Genomic DNA, 21,432 nt, shown 5'->3' on the forward strand with positions numbered 1-21,432 from the left:
ACCCTATACCTTTTGATTGGAGCATTTAGTCCATTTACATTTAAGGTAATTATTGATAGGTATGTATTTATTGCCATTTTGTTGATTGTTTTCTGATTGTTTTTGTAGTTCCTCTCTGTTCCTTTTTTCTTCTCTTGGTCCCTTACTTTGTGATTTGATGATTTTTTTAGTGTTATGTTTGGTTCCTTTCTCTTTATTTTTTGTATATCTATCATAGGTTTTTGGTTTGTGCTTACTATGAGGTTCGTATATATACACCTATATATATAGCAGTCTATTTTAAGATGATAGTTGCTTAAGTTTGAACGTATTCTAAAAGCACTACATTTTTAATCCCTGACCTCATGTTTTATGTTTTTGACATCATATTTTACATCTTTTATTTTGCGTATCCCTAACCTAATTATTGTAGTTATAGTTGATTTAACTATTTTGTCTTCTAACCTTAATTTTAGCTTTTAAGTGGCTGATCTAGTACTTTTATTATGTATTTGCCTTTACCAATGAAATTTTTTTCTTTTATGTATTTTCTTATTTCTAGTTATGACCTTTTCTTTTTCACTTAGAGAAGACCTTTCAACATTTTTTGTAAGGCCAGTTTAGTGGTGATGAACTCCTTTAGTTTTTTCCTGTCTAGGAAGTTGTTTTCTCTCTCCTTCCATTCTAAATGATAACCTTGCTGGGTACAAGTTTTGTAAGTTCTTGTTACAAAACTTGGTTGGAAGTTTTTCCTTTTCAGCACTTTAAATATATCCTGCTACTCCCTCTGCCCTGCAAAGTTTCTGCTGAAAAATCAGCTGATGGTCTTATGGGGGGGATTCCCTTGTATGTGACTAGTTGTTTTTCTCTTGTTGCTTTTAAGATTCTCTCTTTATCTTTAACTTTTGTCATTTTAATTATAATACGGCTTGGTGTGCATCTCTTTGAGTTCATCTTATTTGGGACTCTCTGTGCTTCCAGGTCCTGGATATCTGTTTCCTTCCCCAGGTTGGGGAAGTTTTCAGCCATTATTTCTTCAAATCAGCTTTCTGTCCCTTTCTCTCCCTCTTCTCCTTCTGGGACACCTATAATGCAAATGTTAGTACACTTGATGTTATCCCAGAGTTCCCTTAAATTATCCTCATTTTTTAAAATTCTTTTTTCTTTTTGCTTTTATGATTGAGTGATTTCTACTATTTTGTCTTCCAGATCACTGATTTGTCCCTCCACATCATCTAATCTGCAGTTGATTCCCTGTATTGTATTTTTCATTTCAGTTATTGTATTCTTCAGCTCTGATGGGTTCTGTCTTATACTTTCTGACTCTTTTGTTGAAATTCTCATTTTCTTCCTCCATTCTTCCCCCAAGTTCAGTGATCATTTTTATGACCATTTCTTTGAACTCTTTATTGGGTAAATTACTTATCTCTGTTTCATTAGGATTTTTTTTCCCTGGGGTTTTATCTTGCTCTTTCATTTGGAACATATTCCTTTATGTCTTCATTTTGCTTGACTCTCTGTGTTTGTTTCTATGAATTAGACAATACAGCTACCTTCCCAGTTCTGAGGAAGTAACCTTATGTAGGAGCATCTCCTGTGTAGGCTAAGTGTGCTGGCTGACTTTGGCAGACTGGCTGGAACTGGATCAAGCACGGCCCAGGTGTTCCCAGGGCATTCTGTACTGTTGCCACCCTGTCAATCACAGAATATTCTTAATGTTTCAATGTAAAATCTAATTTTAATGACACCAATATTCAATTTTGGTAATTTAGTATGCATGATTTAAGCATTCATCATTTGAAAGTTACTTATATTATTATCATTAAATATTCTTAGCAATTGGTTTGGATTCCTGTCCCGAACCACAAACTCCTAGCAGTGGAATTAAAATTGGAGACAGATATATGGTTGGTGATGTGGTATCCTTTCAGTGTGATCACGGCTATTCTCTTCAAGTAAGTATATTTTAAAATTATAGTTTTGATTTTCATTGCTGTTTCAGAATACGTTAACAGACCAATGATTTACAATCTACAAGTTTAAAACAATATTGATCTCAGGCTGCATAGTTTAGCTTTAAGTGAAAAGGTATTCAGTTTATCAATAAAATATATTCCCGATAGAAATTGCTGGAATGGGCTAATTTTTTTTTGTTTTCAAGTAACCAAAAATGATTTTGGAATCAAAATTAATCTTTACTTCACTTTTTTCTCTGTTCACATAGGATGTGACAACTGAACTTCTGGCTCTTTAGAATTTGAAAACATGAATGAAGTACTACTTAAAGCATTAAATGAAACTTCTATGATAATAAATTCCCCAAATTACTGAAAATCAGCTACAAATATATTTTGCTAAAAAAGTGAATTTGCAATATATATTCTGATTTTATGTATTAAATTGATCTTCTTTTGTAGGTTTTTTGGAAGGTCTCAAATTTATGGTCTCATAAAAATATCCCTAAAGGATAGAACCATTAAGAAATTAAGAAAAAAATTGAGGCAGAAACTATTTCACATATTAAGTAAACAAATTCCTTAGAGGAAGCAAAATTAAAAATTAATAATTTATAGTCTTTAAAGTTGTATCACAAATTATTAGTCTCAGAAGTGCAATTGAATCTTTCTGGACTTTATATTTCAATTTAGAATTTAATATACCTTTATTGACTTGAGGTATATTTTAATATTTTTATATTATATATAAATTATATATATAAATCATATATATTATATAAATTATATATATTATAATATTTTATAATTTTAATATTTTTATGAAAGAATTTTATAATTATTCTTTAACTTATCACACCTTGGATATTACAGCAATTTATTGTAAACAACTATGTATATGACCATTTCACTTATATAATCATTGCAGTATTTTAGTAGAACGTATTTTGATAGAAAAACGTTAAAACCACAATTCTAATGTGATATGAAGTCTTAATTTTTCTACTAGGACTTTGTGATTTTTCACATTTTATCACAAAGTTATATAATTATCTTTTTTATTTTAAGTCATATTAAGATTTCCAGTAAAAGTCTAAAAAATCTATAAATGACAATATATATTTAATCTTGTCTTCATAATAATCATTCACTATGTTATGTTTAATTTAGACTTTTAAAAATGTGTACTGAACTGCATTGTCTTGTTTATATAGGGTCATTCTCACATTACATGTATGCCTGGACCTGTAAGAAGATGGAATTACCCAATCCCAATTTGTTTGGGTAGGTTAAAGAACTATAAATCATTTATAAGCTTTATCGGATTTTAAAGATACACCCTTTATATAATGTTGTTCAAACCTATACTTTGCCTTTTGTCAGGTTTTATGGAAATGATATTTTGAGATAAATGTTTCACATCTTTTTTTTATTTTTTAAATTTAAATTTTTACAATTTTTTATACCAAACTTTAATATCAATGAATGACTTGAACCTGTAGAAATTGAGAAAAGATATTAGGTCTTTTGATCCCTAGAGAGTTTTCTAAGTGTGATATGATAGAAGTACCTATACATCATAAAAATAAGTATATGTCCTATTGCTTACAATTTAACCAGAATAGGTGAGGAATCTGGGGTCTACCAGAGGGAGCATGACACCCCATGAGATGTCTTCAGTGGTGACAGGCAATTGAGATATGGAATATATCAAAATGGCACTGGAGGCTTTGAAAGTATGGGGCCAAATGTTTGCCCTAACTTTATGCTGCTTCCAATTATTTCTATGCACCCTTTAATTTTTTTTCTCTTACTCATTTCTGACATCTGTATGCAACCATTACTATACTGGGCTCTACAGAGTATGAAAAAGAAATGTGAGGTATGATGACCCCTATCTTTAAAACATTTGTTTACCATTTAGAGTGGTAGAGGTAAAAGAAATGAAATAAGAGAGTAATTTAGTGTTAAGTTATACCATTGACTACACGATGGAATTTCAGACAGATGATACTGGTGTTGACTTAAGTCGTTGGGAAACATATCTTAGCCTGTGAAATTTACACAGAGTTTTGGATGATAAGTGTGATTAAGATAGATGAAGGAGGAGGACAGCACTTTCTGAGTAAGAAGACGGGCAAAAGCAAAAGAATTGGCATGGCTTGTATGACCTACTTCTGTAAAATGACCAAGCCTATGTTGTATGAGTTCCCTTGGGCTGCCATAACAGAACACCACAGACTGGACGGCTTAGATAACAGGAATTTGTTTTCTCACAGTTCTAAAGTCCAAGATCAAGGTGCTAGCAGGGTTGTTTTCTTCTGAGGCCTCTCTCCTTGGCTTGTGGGTGGCTGTCTTCTCCCTGTGTCTTCACATGGTCTTCCCTCTGTGATGAAGCACACTTGGTATCTCTTCTTCTTTTTTTTTTGCTTGAGGAAGATTCGCCCTGAGCTAACATCTGTTCCAATCTTCCTCTATTTTGTTTGTGGGTCACCGCCACAGCGGGGTCACCGACAAGTGGTGTAGGTCTGCACCCGGGAACTGAACCTGGGCTGCTGAAGCAGAGCATGCTGAACTTAACCAGTAGGCCATGGGGCTGGTCCTATTATTCTTCTTATAAGGACATCAGAACTATTAGATTAGGGTTCCAGCCTTATGACTTCATTTAACCTTAAATACCTCCTTAAAGGCCATATCTCCAAATACAGTCACATTGGGGGTTAGGGTTTTAACATATGAATATTGGGGAGACACAATACAGTCTGTAATGCCAATGTCCCATGTATACAATTCTTGTTAGAGAGTGCTGGAAAATAAGAGTAAGGATGTGTTTAATTGGCAAAAGATATTGAAAGCATTCAAACTTGAGATTGGATGATATTTTTTAAAGAACATATTTCTTTAGGTATTATAAATAATTTATAAATGCATATAATGCCAACTATGAAATTAAATATATATATATACACACACATAATGCCTACTGTAAAAATTTATATATATAGGTAATGCCAATTATATGTGTGTGTTGTATGTGGGGGGTATGTATGTGTGTTTCTAACCAATTGAGTATAAAAACTGGCAATAAAAAGAGTGCAAAGAATGAAATAAGTAGTTTATATATTCTGCTGATATGAGAGCAGAGAGGTTAGGTCTTTTGTTCGTTATCATATCCCCAGTGCCTAGAACAGTTCTCGTCTTAGGTAGGCTTCCAATAAATATTGTTTAATAAACAAACTAATATAAAGTTTTGGGATTCTACAGTATGCATTTTTTTAGTAATATTTTCCTTCTTGACACTAAATTTCCCATAACATAACGTTTTCAAAATTTTTATTTTTATTTTTATTTTTTTTTGATTTTTTGTTTATTGCAGTAACATTGGTTTATAACATTGTGTAAATTTCAGGTGTACATCGTTATACTTCTATTTCTGCATAGATTACATCATGTTCACCACCCAAATACTAATTACAACCCATCACCACACACATGTGCCAAGTTATCCCTTTCACCCTCTTCCCTCTTCCCCCCTTCCCCTCTGGTAACCACCAATCCAATCTCTGTCTCTATGTGTTTGTTTACTGTAGTTATTATATACTAATTAATGAAGGAAATCATACAGTATTTGACCTTCTCCCTCTGACTTATTTCACTTTGCATAATACCCTCAATGTCCATCCATGTTGTCACAAATGGCTGGATTTCATTGTTTCTTATGGTGAGTAGTATTCCATTGTGTATATATACCACATCTTCTTTATCCATTCGTCCCTTGATGAGCACTTAGGTTGCTTCCAAGTCTTGGCTATTGTGAATAACGCTGCAATGAACACAAGGGTGCATGTATCTTTACACATTGGTGTTTTCAAGTTCTTTGGATAAATACCCAACAGTGGAATAGCTGGATCATATGGTAGTTCTAGCCTTGATTTTTTGAGGAATCTCCATACTCTTTTCCATAGTGGCTGCACCAGTTTGCACTCCCACCAGCAGAGTATGAGAGTTCCCTTCTCTCCACATCCTCTCCAACACATGTTGTTTCCTGTCTTGTTAATTATAGCCATTCTGTCGGGCGTGAGGTGATATTTCATTGTAGTTTTGATTTGCATTTCCCTGATAGTTAGTGATTTTGAACATCTTTTCATGTGTCTGTTGGCCATCTGTATATCTTCTTTGGAGAAATGTCTGTTCAGGTCTTTTGCCCATTTTTTAATTGGGTTGGTAGTTTTTTTGTTGTAGAGATGCATGAGTTCTTTGCATATTTTGGAGATTAACCCCTTATCAGAAGTATGGTTTGCAAATATCTTCTCCCAATTGTTAGGTTGTCTTTTTGTTTTCTTGATGGTTTCCTTTGCTGTGCAAAAGCTTTTTAGTTTGATGTAGTCCCATTTGTTTATTTTTTCTATTGTTTCTCTTGCCCGGTCAGACAAGGTGCTTGAAAATATGTTGCTAAGACTGATGTCGAAGAGCGTACTGCCTATGTTTTCTTCTAGAAGTTTCATGGTCTTACATTCAAGTCTTTAATCCATTTGGAGTTAATTTTTGTGTATGGTGTAAGGTAAGGGTCTACTTTGACTTTTTTGCATGTGGCTGTCCAGTTTTCCCAACACCATTTGTTGAAGAGACTTTCTTTTCTCCATTGTATGTTCTTGGCTCCTTTGTCAAAGATTAGCTATCCATAGATGTGTGGGTTTATTTCTGGGCTTTCGATTCTATTCCATTGATCTGTGTGTCTGTTTTTGTGCCAGTACCATGCTGTTTTGGTTACTATAGCTTTGCAGTATATTTTGAAATCAGGGAGTGTGATACCTCCAGCTTTCCTCTTTTTGCTAAGGATTCCTTTAGCTATTTGTGGTCTTTTGTTGTTCCAAATAAATTTTAGGATTCTTTGTTCTATTTCTGTGAAAAACGTTTTTGGAACTTTGATAGAGATTGCATTGAATCTATAGATGGCTTTAGGAAGTATGGACATCTTAACTATGTTAATTCTTTCAATCCAAGAGCATGGAATATCTTTCCATTTCTTTGTGTCTTCTTCAATTTCTTTCAGCAATGTTTTATAGTTTTCGGTGTACAGATCTTTCACCTCTTTGGTTAAGTTTATTCCTAGGTATTTTATTCTTTTTGTTGCAATTGTAAATGGGATGGTATTCTTGATTTCTCTCTCTGCTACTTTGTTGTTAGTGTATAGAAATGCAACTGATTTTTGTATGTTGATTTTGTATCCTGCAACTTTACCATATTCATTTATTACTTCTAAAAGTTTTCTGGTGGATTCTTTAGGGTTTTCTATATAAAATCATGTCATCTGCAAATAGTGACAGTTTCACTTCTTCCATTCCAATTTGGATCCCTTTTATTTCTTTTTCTTGCTTATTGCTCTGGCTAGGACTTCCAATACTATGTTAAATAGGAGTGGTGACAGTGGGCATCCTTGTCTGGTTCCTGTTCTTAGAGGAATAGCTTTCAGTTTTTCACCATTGAGGATGATATTAGCTGTGGGTTTGTCATATATGGCCTTTATTACGTTGAGGTACTTTCCTTCTATACGCATTTTATTCAGAGTTTTTATCATAAATGGATGCTGTATCTTGTCAAATGCTTTCTCTGCATCTATTGAGATGATCATGTGATTTTTATTCTTCATTTTATTAATGTGGTGTATTATGTTGATTGATTGATTTGCGAATGTTGAACCGTCCCTGCATACCTGTAATAAATCCCACTTGATCATGGTGTATAATCTTTTTAATGTATTGTTGTATGCAATTGCTAGTATTTTGTTGAGGATTTTTGCATAGATGTTCATCAGTGATATTGGCCTGGAGTTTTCTTTTTTTGTGCTGTCCTTGTCTGGTTTTGGTATCAGGGTAATGTCGGCTTCATAGAATGAGTTAGGGAGCTTCCCCCCCTCCTCAATTTTTTGGAAGAGTTTGAGAAGGATAGGTATTAAGTCTTCTTTGAATGTTTGGTAGAATTCACCAGGGAAGCTGTCTGGTCCTGGACTTTTATTTTTGGGGAGGTTTGTGATTACTGTTTCGATCTCCTTACTGGTGATTGGGCTATTGAAATTCTCTACTTCTTCTTGATTCAGTTTTGGAAGGTTGTGTGATTCTAAGAATTTACTCATTTCTTCCGGATTGTCGAATTGGTTGGCATATAGCTTTTCAGAGTATTCTCTTATAATCTTTTGTATTTCTGAGGTGTCTGTTGTAATTTCTCCTCTTTCATTTCTGATTTTACTTATTTGTGCCTTCTCTCTTTTTTTCTTGGTGAGTCTAGCTAAAGGTTTGTCTATTTTGTTGATCTTTTCAAAGAACCAGCTCTTGGTTTTATTAATTTTTTCTATTGTTTTTTTGGTCTCTATTTCATTTATTTCTGCTCTGATTTTTATGATTTCCCTTCTTCTACTGATTTTGGCTTGGTTTGTTATTCTTTCTCCAGTTCCATTAGGTGCCTTGTTAGATTGTTTATTCGAGATTTTTCTTGTTTGTTGAGATAGGCCTGTATCGCTATAAACTTCCCTCCTAGAACCGCTTTTGCTGTATCCCATAAATTCTGGCATGTCGTATTTTCATTTTCATTTGTCTCCAGGTATTTTTTGATTTCTTCTTTGATTTCTTCGTTGACCCAGTCATTGTTCAGTAGCATTTTGTTTAATTTCCACGTATTTGTGGCTTTTATGATTTTCTTCCATAGTTGATTTCTAGTTTCATACTGTTGTGGTCAGAAAAGATGCTTGATATAGTTTCAATCTTCTTAAATTTATGGAGACTTGTTTTGTGGCCTAATATGTGATCAATCCTGGAGAATGTTCCATCTGCATTTGAAAAGAACGTGTATTCTTCGGTTTTTGGATGGAATGCTCTGTATATATCTACTAGGTCCATCTGTTCTAGTGTGTCATTTAAGGCCAATGTTTCCTTATTGATCTTCTGTTTGGATGATCTATCCATTGGTGTAAGTGGAGTGTTCAAGTCCCCTACTATTATTGTGTTACTGTCTATTTCTGTTTTTATGTCTGTTAATAATTGCTTTATATATTTAGGTGCACCTACATTGGGTGCATAGATATTTACAAGTGTTATATCCTCCTGTTGGATTGTTTCCTTGATCATTATGTAATGCCCTTCTTTGTCTCTTTTTACAGTTTTTGTTTTAAAGTCTATTTTGTCTGATATGAGTACTGCTACCCCAGCTTTCTTTTCATTGCCATTTGCGTGGAGTATCTTTTTCCATCCCTTCACTTTCAGTTTGTGAGTGTCTTTAGGTCTGAAGTGTGTCTCGGGTATGCAGCATATATATGAATCTTGTTTTTTTATCCAATCAGCCACCCTATGCCTTTTAATTGGAGCATTTAGTCCATTGACGTTTAAAGTAGCTATTGATAAGTATGTACTTACTGCCATTTTTAAAATTTTTTTTTTCTCAGTGTTTTAGTAGTCTTTCTCTGTTCCTTTCTTCTCATATACAGAATTGATGGTCTCTTTAGTTTGACCTCTGTCTGAAAGTTCTACTCTTTAACTCCTCTCCTCCCTCCTTTTATGTTTTTGATATCATATCTAACCTCTTTTTTGTGCATTTGTATCCATTACCCTCTTATCATGGAAATAGATAATTTTTCCTATTTGTGGTCTTCTCTTTTCCCCTTAAATCAGTCCCTTTAACATTTCTTTAGCACTGGTTTCTTAGTGACAAACTGCTTTAATTTTTGCCTGTCTGGGAAATTTTTGATCTCTCCTTCCATTTTGAATGATAACCTTACTGGGTAGAGTATTCTTGGCTGTAAGTTTTTTCCTTTTAGCACTTTAAATATATCGTGCCATTCTCTTCTAGCCTGTAAGGTTTCTGCTGAGAAGTCAGCTGATAGCCTTATGGAGTTTACTTTGTATATAACTTGACTTTCTCTTGCGGCGTTTAGGATTCTCTCTTTATCTCTAATTCTGGACATTTTGATTATGATGTGTCTTGGTGTGGGCTTCTTTGGGTTTATCTTGTTTGGGGCTCTTTGTTATTCCTGTACCTGGATGTCTGTTTCCTTCCTTAGGTTAGGGAATTTTTCATCTATTATTTCTTGAAATAGATTATCTGCCCCTTTGTCTCGCTCTTCTCCTTCTGGGACACCTATAACACGGATGTTAGTGCTCTTGATGTTGACCCAGAGGTCCCCTAGACGGTCCTCACTCTTTTTAATTCTCTTCTCTTTTACCTGTTCAGCTTGGGTAATTTCTTCTAATCTTTCGTCCTGCTCACAGATCCGTTCTTCTGTATCCTCTACTCTGCTTTTGAGTCCCTCTAGTGAATTTTTCATTTCCAGTATTGTATTCTTCATTTCTGATTGGTTCTTTTTTATATCTTCCATTTCTTTGTTGACATTCTCAATGAGATCATCTATTCTTCTCCCCAGATCAGTGAGCATCCTTAACACTCTTTTTTTCAACTCTCTGTCAGGTAGGTTCCTCATTTCTGTTTCACTTAGTTCCTTTTCTGGGGTTTTGTCCTGTTCCCTTACTTGGAATGTATTCCTTTGTCTCCTCATTTTGCCTCTTTCCCTGTGCTTGTGTCTACGTATTAGGTAGTTCACCTACGTCTCCTGTTCTTGGATAGGTGACCTTATGTAAGTGATGCCTTAGGACGCTTCTGGTGTGCTTCCCTCAGTTCTCAATATTCCAGGGGTGACCCCTATGTGGGCTATGTGTGTCCTTCTGTTGTGGCCTGTTTGCTCTCCCTGTAGGCACCCAGGGAGGCCAGGTTATGCTCCTGGCCAGCTGTTGTAATGCTCAACTGCTTGTAGTTGTTGTGGGCCCTTCAGTCTCTTTATCAGATGTGGGGAGCCCCAGCACAGTTGGCTGCAAATTCTAATACCACGTTTGTGTTGCAGTATTTCTTTTAAGTGAGTAGGCCCCCAGTGTGGCAGGTTGTTAGGCTCAGGGCCTTACAATAGCTATAAGCCTCCAGCCTTTAGGTCTCTTGTCACCTCTCTGAGGATTGCAGCTGGGTGTGGCTGGCCTCAGGCACGGGAGCACCCAATTGTTTCAGGCTTTGGAAGGTGGGGCAAACCCCCTGTGTGGGTCTTTGAGAAGCACAAATCTTCTGCAGCTGACAAGCCCTGAGCCCACAGGTCCACACACACAGTCAACACAGTCCTGCCCTGTGTGCTCGCCCCGATCTCCCAAAGCAGACCAAGTCTCTCCACGGCGGGAGCCCCACACACTCCACCACCGCCCCACACTCTCCACCCGCTCCTTGTGCAAGCCCTGCCCCGCTGAAGTTGGCTCAGTCGCCAGGCTGCAGAGAATCCAGTCACCAATCTATGCAGGACCGCACGTTGCCTGAGGGCTTGTTGTGGGGTGAGGCCAGTCTCTAGGGTGGGCTGCCTGCCCTGGCCGAGCTGGATTAAATCGGTGCTCTAGTTGGTGGGGCAGACCCTGGGCTAGCAGGCCTTAGGGAGAACTCCAATGGCGTCTGTGTCAGCACGCCCTCACCAGGCCACAACAATGGCCGCCGCCAATGTCCCAGTCCCTGGAGAGGTCTCACTTCTCACCCAGATGCACTCAGGGCCCATTAGGTGAGTTTCTTTTCACCAAAGCACTATGCACCTTTCTTTCTGGTGATTTTAGGTTGCTTTCTGAAACGGGTGAGTTTGCGCATGGGCCCTTTCAGTGCCGGTTTTAATTTTTTTGTGAACCCGCTTTTCTGGGGGTGCTCCCCAATGTTTTAGTAGCAGGCAAAGTCAGATATTCTGCCACTCATCTCAATTGTGCTGGGTCCACATAACGCCCACAGCGGGTGCGCTCCCGGCTCAGGGCCCCTGGCCTCCAGGGAGGCTGCGTACCTGTGCGCTGCTCCTGGCGGCCGTGAAGCTGGCGGCTTGTGAAGGCGGCGTTTTTTCTCTCCAGAAGGGAGTTTCTGCCTCTTCCACCTCAGTTAGGATTGTCCGTTGTTGCAGGAGTTCCTCTTATCCAGTTTTCAGTTCTGTCTCAGGGGTAATTTTTCCACGAGTAGTTGTAAATCGCCTGTGTCCACGGGAGGAGGTGAGTTCAGATTCTGCCTATGACACCATCTTGACTTCCTATCTCTCAAAATTTTGATTTTTAAAATGGCTTCATGGCATATACGTAGTCTAATTTGCATAGTTATTTTCTTTTTGTTACAGTTTAGTTTTTTGTCTGTTTGATATGCATTTATAAGTCTTTTTCACATACCTTCATGCACACCTCTAATTATTTACTTAGGATTTTACCTAAGTAGATTGATTATGTCATTGCATATAACTGTTTAAAAGCTTTGATAAATATTGCCAAATTGCTTTCAGAAGGTTGTATCAATTTAAATACCATCTCAGTATTATATGACAATTTCCATCTTGTTATGTTACTAGCACCAATTATTACTCAACAAATTGCTAATTTTTTTCCATTGTATATAGTTAACAAGGAACGTATTAGATGTAAGTGATATTTTAATAAAATTAAATTAGAAAGCTTAAATTTTTTTACATAGCATAAATTGGTATGCAACTCTATGGAATACTTACCAGATTTTGATGTCCCATATATCAGTGTTCAAATTTCAGCAAAGGTCTGGTAGCTATGTATGGCAAGTGTATAATTCCTTGAGCTTTTTTTTTTTTTTTTTTTTAATTTTTTGTTTATTGCAGTAACATTGGTTTATAACATTGTAAAAATTTCAGGTGTACATCATTGTACTTCTATTTCTGCATGGACCATATCATGTTCACCACCAAAATACTAATTACAACCCATCACCACACACATGCACCGAATTATCCCTTTCACCCTCCTCCCTCCCCCCTCCCCTCTGGCAACCACCAATCCAATCTCTGTCCCTATGTATCCGTCCATTGTTGTCACTATCTACTACTTAATGAAGGAAATCATACGGTATTTGACCTTCTCCCTCTGACTTATTTCACTTTGCATTATACGCTCAATGTCCATCCATGTTGTCACAAATGGCTGGATTTAAGTCGTTTCTTATGGCTGAGTAGTATTCCATTGTGTATATATACCACAGCTTCTTTATCCATTCGTCCCTTGATGGGCACTTAGGTTGCTTCCAAGTCTTGGCTATCGTGAATAAGGCTGCAATGAACACAGGGTGCATGTACCTTTGCAAATTGGTGTTTTCAAGTTCTTTGGATAAATACCCAGCAGTGGAATAGCTGGATCATATGGTAGTTCTATCGTTGATGTTTTGAGGAAGCTCCATACTCTTTTCCATAGTGGCTGCACCAGTTTGCACTCCCACCAGCAGTGTATGAGAGTTCCCTTCTCTCCACATCCTCTCCAACACATGTTGTTTCCTGTCTTGTTAATTATAGCCATTCTGACAGGCGTGAGGTGATATCTCATTGTAGTTTTGATTTGCATTTCCCTGATAGTTAGTGATTTTGAACATCTTTTCATGTGTCTGTTGGCCATCTGTATATCTTCTTTGGAGAAATGTCTGTTCAGGTCTTTTGCCCATTTTTTAATTGGGTTGGTAGTTTTTTTGTTGTTGAGATGCATGAGTTCTTTATATATTTTGGAGATTAAGCCCTTATCAGATGTATGGTTTGCAAATATCTTCTCCCAATTGTTAGGTTGTCTTTTCGTTTTGTTGATGGTTTCCTTTGCTGTGCAAAAGCTTTTTAGTTTGATGTAGTCCCATTTGTTTATTTTTTCTATTGTTTCTCTTGCCCGGTCAGACGTGGTGTTTGAAAAGATGTTGCTAAGACCGATGTCGAAGAGCGTACTGCCTATGTTTTCTTCTAGAACTTTCACAGTTTCAGGTCTTACATTCAAGTCTTTAATCCATTTGGAGTTAATTTTTGTGTATGGTGTAAGGTAAGGATCTACTTTCATTTTTTTGCATGTGGCTATCCAGTTTTCCCAACACCATTTGTTGAAGAGACTTTCTTTTCCCCATTGTATGTTCTTGGCTCCTTTGTCAAAGATTAGCTGTCCATAGATGTGTGGGTTTATTTCTCGGCTTTCGATTCTATTCCATTGATCTGTGTGTCTGTTTTTGTGCCAGTACCATGCTGTTTTGGTTACTATAGCTTTGTAGTATATTTTGAAGTCAGGGAGTGTGATACCTCCAGCTTTGTTCTTTTTTCTCAGGATTCCTTTAGCTATTCGGGGTCTTTTGTTGTTCCATATAAATTTTAGAATTCTTTGTTCTATTTCTGTGAAAAATGTTGTTGGAACTTTGATAGGGATTGCATTGAATCTATAGAAGGCTTTAGGAAGTATGGACATCTTAACTATGTTAATTCTTTCAATCCAAGAGCACGGAATATCTTTCCATTTCTTTGTGTCTTCTTCAATTTCTTTCAGAAATGTTTTATAGTTTTCGGTGTACAGATCTTTCACCTCTTTGGTTAAGTTTATTCCTAGGTATTTCATTCTTTTTGTTGCAATTGTAAATGGGATGGTATTCTTAATTTCTCTTTCTGCTACTTCGTTGTTAGTGTACAGAAATGCAACTGATTTTTGTATGTTGATTTTGTATCCTGCAACTTTACCATATTCGTTTATTACTTCTAAAAGTTTTCTGGTGGATTCTTTAGGGTTTTCTATATATAAAATCATGTCATCTGCAAATAGTGACAGTTTCACTTCTTCCTTTCCAATTTGGATCCCTTTTATTTCTTTCTCTTGCCTGATTGCTCTGGCTAGGACTTCCAATACTATGTTAAATAGGAGTGGTGACAGTGGGCATCCTTGTGTAGTTCCTGTTCTTAGAGGGATGGCTTTCAGTTTTTCACCATTGAGGATAATATTAGCTGTGGGTTTCTCATATATGGTCTTTATTATGTTGAGGTACTTTCCTTCTATCCCCATTTTATTCAGAGTTTTTATCATAAATGGATGCTGGATCTTGTCAAATGCTTTCTCTGCATCTATTGAGATGATCATGTGATTTTTGTTCTTCATTTTATTAATGTGGTGTATTACATTGATTGATTTGCGAATGTTAAACCATCCCTGCATACCTGGAATAAATCCCACTTGATCATGGTGTATAATCTTTTTGACGTATTGTTGTATGCGATTTGCTAGTATTTTGTTGAGGATTTTCGCATCGATGTTCATCAGTGATATTGGCCTGTAATTTTCTTTTTTTGTGTTGTCCTTGTCTGGTTTTGGTATCAGGGTAATGTCGGCTTCGTAGAATGAGTTAGGGAGCTTCCCCCTCCTCAATTTTTGGAAGAGTTTGAGAAGGATAGGTATTAAGTCTTCTTTGAATGTTTGGTAGAATTCACCAGGGAAGCCGTCTGGCCCTGGACTTTTATTTTTGGGGAGCTTTTTGATTACTGTTTCGATCTCCTTACTGGTGATTGGTCTATTCAAATTCTCTACTTCTTCTTGATCCAGTTTTGGAAGGTTGTATGATTCTAAGAATTTGTCCATTTCTTCCAGATTGTCGAATTGGTTGGCATATAGTTTTTCATAGTATTCTCTTATAATCTTTTGTATTTCTGAGGTGTCTGTTGTAACCTCTCCTCTTTCATTTCTGATTTTACTTATTTGTGCCTTCTCTCTTTTTTTCTTGGTGAGACTCGCTAAGGGTTTGTGTATTTTGTTGATCTTTTCAAAGAACCAGCTGTTGGTTTTATTAATTTTTTCTATTGTTTTTTTGGTCTCCATTTCATTTATTTCTGCTCTGATTTTTATTATTTCCCTTCTTCTACTGATTTTGGGCTTTGTTTGTTCTTCTTTTTCCAGTTCCTTTAGGTGCATTTTTAGATTGTTTATTTGAGATTTTTCTTGTTTGTTGAGATAGGCCTGTATCGCTATAAACTTCCCTCTTAGAACCGCTTTTGCTGTATCCCATAAATTCTGGCATGTCGTATTTTCATTTTCATTTGTCTCCAGGTATTCTTTGATTTCTTCTTTGATTTCTTCGTTAACCCAGTCGTTGTTCAGTAGCATTTTGTTTAATCTCCATGTATTTGTGGCTTTTCTGATTTTCTTCCTATAGTTGATTTCTAGTTTCATACCGTTGTGGTCAGAAAAGATGCTTGGTATTATTTCAATCTTCTTAAATTTATGGAGACTTGTTTTGTGGCCTAATATGTGATCAACCCTGGAGAATGTTCCATGTGCGTTTGAAAAGAACGTGTATTCTTCAGTTTTTGGATGGAATGCTCTGTATATATCTACTAGGTCCATCTGTTCTAGTGTGTCGTTTAAGGCCAATGTTTCCTTATTGATCTTCTGTTTGGATGATCTATCCGTTGGTGTAAGTGGAGTGTTAAAGTCCCCTACTATTATTGTGTTACTGTCTATTTCTGTTTTTATGTCTGTTAATAATTGCTTTATATATTTAGGTGCACCTACATTGGGTGCGTAGATATTTACAAGTGTTATATCTTCTTGTTGGATTGTTCCCTTGATCATTATGTAATGCCCTTCTTTGTCTCTTTTTACAGTTTTTGTTTTAAAGCCTATTTTGTCTGATATGAGTACTGCTACCCCAGCTTTCTTTTCATTGCCATTTGCGTGGAGTATCTTTTTCCATCCCTTCACTTTCAGTTTGTGAGTGTCTTTAGGTCTGAAGTGTGTCTCTTGTATGCAGCATATATATGGGTCTTGTTTTTATCCAGTCAGCCACCCTATGCCTTTTAATTGGAGCATTTAGTCCATTGACGTTTAAAGTAGCTATTGATAAGTATGTACTTACTGCCATTTTTAACTTTATTTTTTTTTTCCTCAGTGTTTTAGTAGTCCTTCTCTGTTCCTTACTTCTTCTATACAGAATTGATGGTCACTTTAGTTTGACCTCTGTATGAAAGCTGTACTCTTTAACTACCCTCCTCCCTCCTTTTATGTTTTTGATATCATATCTAACCTCTTTTTTGTGCATTTGTATCCATTACGTTCTAATCGTGGAAATAGATAATTTTTCCTATTTGTGGTCTTCTCTTTTCCCCTTAAATCAGTCCCTTTAACATTTCTTGTAACACTGGTTTCTTGGTGACAAACTCCTTTAATTTTTGCTTATCTGGGAAAATTTTGATCTCTCCTTCCATTTTGAACTTAACCTTGCCGGGTAGAGTATTCTTGGCTGTAAGTTTTTTCCTTTTAGCACTTTAAATATATCGTGCCATTCTCTTCTAGCCTGTAAGGTTTCTGCTGAGAAGTCAGCTGATAGCCTTATGGGGTTTCCCTTGTATGTAACTTGACATTCTCTTGCGGCTTTTAGGATTCTCTCTTTATCTTTAATTCTGGACATTTTGATTATGATGTGTCTTGGTGTGGGCTTCTTTGGGTTTATCTTGTTTGGGGCTCTCTGTGCCTCCTGTACCTGGATGTCTGTTTCCTTCCTTAGGTTAGGGAAGTTTTCATCTATTATTTCTTGAAATAGATTCTCTGCCCCCTTGTCTCGCTCTTCTCCTTCCGGGACACCTATAACACGGATGTTAGTGCGCTTGATGTTGTCCCAGAGGTCCCTTAGACTGTCCTCACTCTTTTAATTCTTTTCTCTTTTACCTGTTCACCTTGGGTAATTTCTTCTAGTCTTTCTTCCAGCTCACTGATCCGTTCTTCTGTATCCTCTACTCTGCTTTTGAGTCCCTCTAATGAGTTTTTCATTTCCAGTATTGTATTCTTCATTTCTGATTGGTTCTTTTTATATCTTCCATTTCTTTGTTGACATTCTCACTGAGTTCATCTATTCTTCTCCCCAGATCAGTGAGCATCCTTAACACTCTTAGTTTGAACTCTCTGTCAGGTAGGTTGCTCATTTCTGTTTCACTTAGTTCCTTTTCTGGGGTTTTGTCCTGTTCCCTTACTTGGAATGTATTCTTTTGCCTCCTCATTTTGCCTCTTTCCCTGTGCTTGTGTCTACGTATTAGGTAGGTCAGCTACGTCTCCTGCTCTTGGATAGGTGACCTTATGTAAGTGATGCCTTAGGATGCTTCCAGTGTGCTTCCCTCAGTTCTCAATGTTCCAGGGGTGGCCCCTATGTGGGCTACGTGTGTCCTTCTATTGTGGCCTATTAGCTCTCCCTATAGGCGCCCAGGGAGGCTGAGTTATGCTCCTGGCCAGCTGTTGTAATGCTGAGCTGCTTGTAGTTGTTGTGGGCCCTTCAGTCTCTTTATCAGGTGTGGGGAGCCCCAGTACAGTTGGCTGTAAGTTCTAATACCACATTTGTGTTGCAGTATTTCTTTTAAGTGAGTAGGCCCCCAGTGTGGCAGGTTGTTAGGCTCAGGGCCTTACAATTGCTGTAAACCTCTAGCCTATTAGGTCTCTTGTCAGCTCTCTGGGGATTGCAGCTGGGTGGGGCTGCCCTCAGGCACAGGAGCACCCAATTGTTTCAGGCTTTGGAAGGTGGGGCAAACCTCCTATGTGGGTCTTTGAGAAGCACAAGTCTTCTGCAGCTGACAAGCCCTGCCTCCCAGAGGTCCACACACACAGTCAACACAGTCCTGCCCCGTGTGAGTGCCCCGACCTCCCCAAGCGGACCCAGTCTCTCCACGTCGGGAGCCCCACACACTCCGCCACCACCCCACACTCTCCACCCGCTCCTTGTGCACACCCTGCCCCGCTCAAGTCAGCTCGGTTGCCAGGCTGCAGAGAATCCAGTCACCAATCTATGCAGGCCCACACGTTGCCTGAGGGCTTGTTGTTGGGTGGGGCCAGTCTCTAGGGTGGGCTGCCTGCCCTGGCTGAGCTGGATTAAATTGGTGCTCTAGCGGGTGGAGCAGACCCTGGGCTAGCAGGTCTCAGGGAGAACTCCAATGGCGTCTGTGTCAGGACGCTCACACCAGGCCACAACAATGGCCGCCGCCAATGTCCCAGTCCCTGGAGTGGTCTCACCCCTCACCGTGATGCACTCAGGGCCTATTAGGTCAGTCTCTTGTCACCGAAGCACTGTGTACCTTTCTTTCTGGTGATTTTAGGATGCTTTCTGGAACGGGTGAGTTTGTGCACGGGCCCTTTAAGAGCCAGTTTTAGTTTCTTTGTGAACCGGGTTTTCTGGGGGTGCTCCCCAATGCTTTAGTAGCAGGCACAGTCAGATATTAATCCGCTGGTCTCGATTGTGCTGGGTCCACAAAATGCCCACAGCGGGGATGCTCCCGGCTCAGGGCCCCGCGCCTCCAGGGAGGCTGCGTACCTGTGAGCTGCTCCCGGCGGCCGGGAAGCTGGCGGCTTGTGAAGGCGGCGTTTTTCCTCTCCAGAAGGGAGTCTCTGCCTCTTCCACCTCAGTTAGGATTGTCCGTTGTTGCAGGAGTTCCTCTTATCCAGTTTTCAGTTCTGTCTCAGGGGTAATTTTTCCACGAGTAGTTGTAAATTGGCTGTGTCCACGGGAGGAGGTGAGTTCAGAGTCTGCCTATGCCGCCATCTTGACTCCGCCTCCTAATTCCTTGAGCTTTTGTTTGCTCACCTGTTAAATGGGATAATAATGTCCACCTCACAGGCCTATTTCGAGAATTAAGTGAGAGAAAGTGTTTAAAGTATTTAGCACTGAACCTGTAAGACACAAGGCATTCAGAGTGGTAGCTACTGTAGTGAAAAATAGGCAGTAACTTAAGGGTCCAATAATGGGGGATAGGCTTAAAAAAAAAAGGAGGTGAACATTATAATGGAATATTTAATGACATGGACAGAGTTTACAAAATATAATTAAGTATTAAAAGGCTTCAAATGATTCACAATATGATCCTGCTTTCATTATATACATACACATATAAACACACATACATACATACATATTTTTCTGCAGAGAAAAAAAGAATATGAAAATAAACAAATTATCTGTGGGCAGTGGAATTAGAGGGCATTTTTCTTTCTTTTCTACTCATTTTTTTATATTTTAAAGATTTTGGACAATAAACATACTATATTTGGTAGACAAAGTATTTGAAGTGACATCACGGTCATATTATAGGGAGAAACCAAAGGCAGGATGTTGATTCAGGGACTGTCTTAAAACTCTAGTCATCAGGTAATAAGGTTACAGCCTCATGAACTGGAAAATAAACAATCTGCCAGATATTTTGGTGGAAGGAAGAAAAAGTCACTTAAGATTTTCAGGTAATAGAGACCAGTCAGAAGGAAGAATCAAAGATGATTTTATCTTGGAGGACTATGCTGTGGTTGTGTCCTTAACAAAAAGTATGTAATGGGGCACAAAAGAGTCTGCTGCAAAGCCCTGGTAAAACACCCAGAATTGTCATTAAAGGCTTGGAGTGTGTGAGATTGCAGAGGCACTGAGAAAATAGACATGAATGCAGAGCTGAAGGCAGATGCATTTTTATGATTCTTCTTCATATGCCTTTCATGATTTGTCATTCTTTTTTTTTTTCTCCTCATTATCTGCTTACTCTTTATTCCCTTTCCTTCTTTTTCCTCTGATTTTGAGGTTTATACTCTATAAAGGTGGGGAATGCAGAGGACAGGATTTTCAGATCATATCTAAAGAGATGGAAAGTAGCAAAATTAGAAGGACAATGAGCAGCTCAAAGACTTGAGGTTGTGAAAGCAAGAAAGCAAAAGAGTCCTTGTGTTCTTTTACTCAAAGTTCAGAATAAAGCAAAACAAACCTACAAGTGCAGTCTCACCAGAGACTTTCAAAATATTTTTGATTGGCCAAAATATTTTCTCTACCACTCATTACTTATCAGATTATGTGATGAATATATGTGGACAATCAAATTTTAGAATAATGAATTGGTGAACATTAATGGTATATATATGTTGAAAATTACTCTGGTTTAAGGATAAATGAACTGAGATTTCAGAACAATGGAAAAGTATGAGGTGTATTTTTAGATCTCAATTGTGATCACAAGTTTGAAAGAAAGGTTTATATGCAGATTGACTACAAGATTATATATATATATAGATTAGGCACATGTGTGTGCTGATGGATTGTTATTAGTATTTGGGTGGTGAACATAATGTAATCTATGCAGAACTAGAAGAATAATGATGTACACCTGAAATTTATACAACGTTATAAACCAATGTTACTGCAATAAAAAAAAAGATTTTATATATATATCCCTAGTAAAACCTGCTTGATACATACTTTACTCAGTTTACATAGTTAAAGATAACTGTCAAACTAGTTATTGATGTCATACAGAACACTGATAAAATTTGTACTGATTTTGCCTTTAGGCTATATAAGCTGAAGTTTGAGTATCTCAGTGTTGCTATTCTTAACAAGAAATAAATGAGTGCAATTGCAGGTTAAGTGTTCTGTACAGATATTCTAACTTGATGTGCAGTCATGAACTTTTATTCTTCAAACCACAATTAACAGATGTGTATTTTAGTCCTTCTATGATGAAATGATAAAAATGTGCATTTAGAGGAAAGAGTTGGTTTCTAAAATGCAATTCCTCTTTTAATACACATTAAATAGTTCTCTAAAATCATGTAAAAATTAAAACTCGGGTAGTTATCTGTTCTTATAATTTTTACTTAGCTTGTCAATAATAAATCAGTATAATAGGGATTCCAAAACAAGCACCTTT

At 37.4% G+C, this 21,432-nt stretch overlaps 1 protein-coding gene across 4 annotated transcripts in view; it reads left to right on the forward strand.

Moving 5' to 3' along the window:
* CSMD3 (CUB and Sushi multiple domains 3) overlaps positions 1 to 21,432 on the forward strand; it is a 1,195,693-nt gene that overhangs the window by 1,047,092 nt on the left and 127,169 nt on the right. For all 4 annotated transcript variants that reach the window (XM_004431279.3, XM_087447535.1, XM_004431280.3 and 1 more), the window contains 2 exons: positions 1,816 to 1,934; positions 3,149 to 3,218. In XM_004431279.3, the coding sequence (XP_004431336.2) occupies positions 1,816 to 1,934; positions 3,149 to 3,218 (189 nt within the window). The remainder of the gene's footprint in view (positions 1 to 1,815; positions 1,935 to 3,148; positions 3,219 to 21,432) is intronic.

This window comes from Ceratotherium simum, chromosome 23 (genome assembly GCF_057802395.1).
Source record: "Ceratotherium simum simum isolate JZ-2026a chromosome 23, ASM5780239v1, whole genome shotgun sequence".
In the NCBI taxonomy this organism is placed as follows: Eukaryota; Metazoa; Chordata; class Mammalia; order Perissodactyla; family Rhinocerotidae; genus Ceratotherium; species Ceratotherium simum.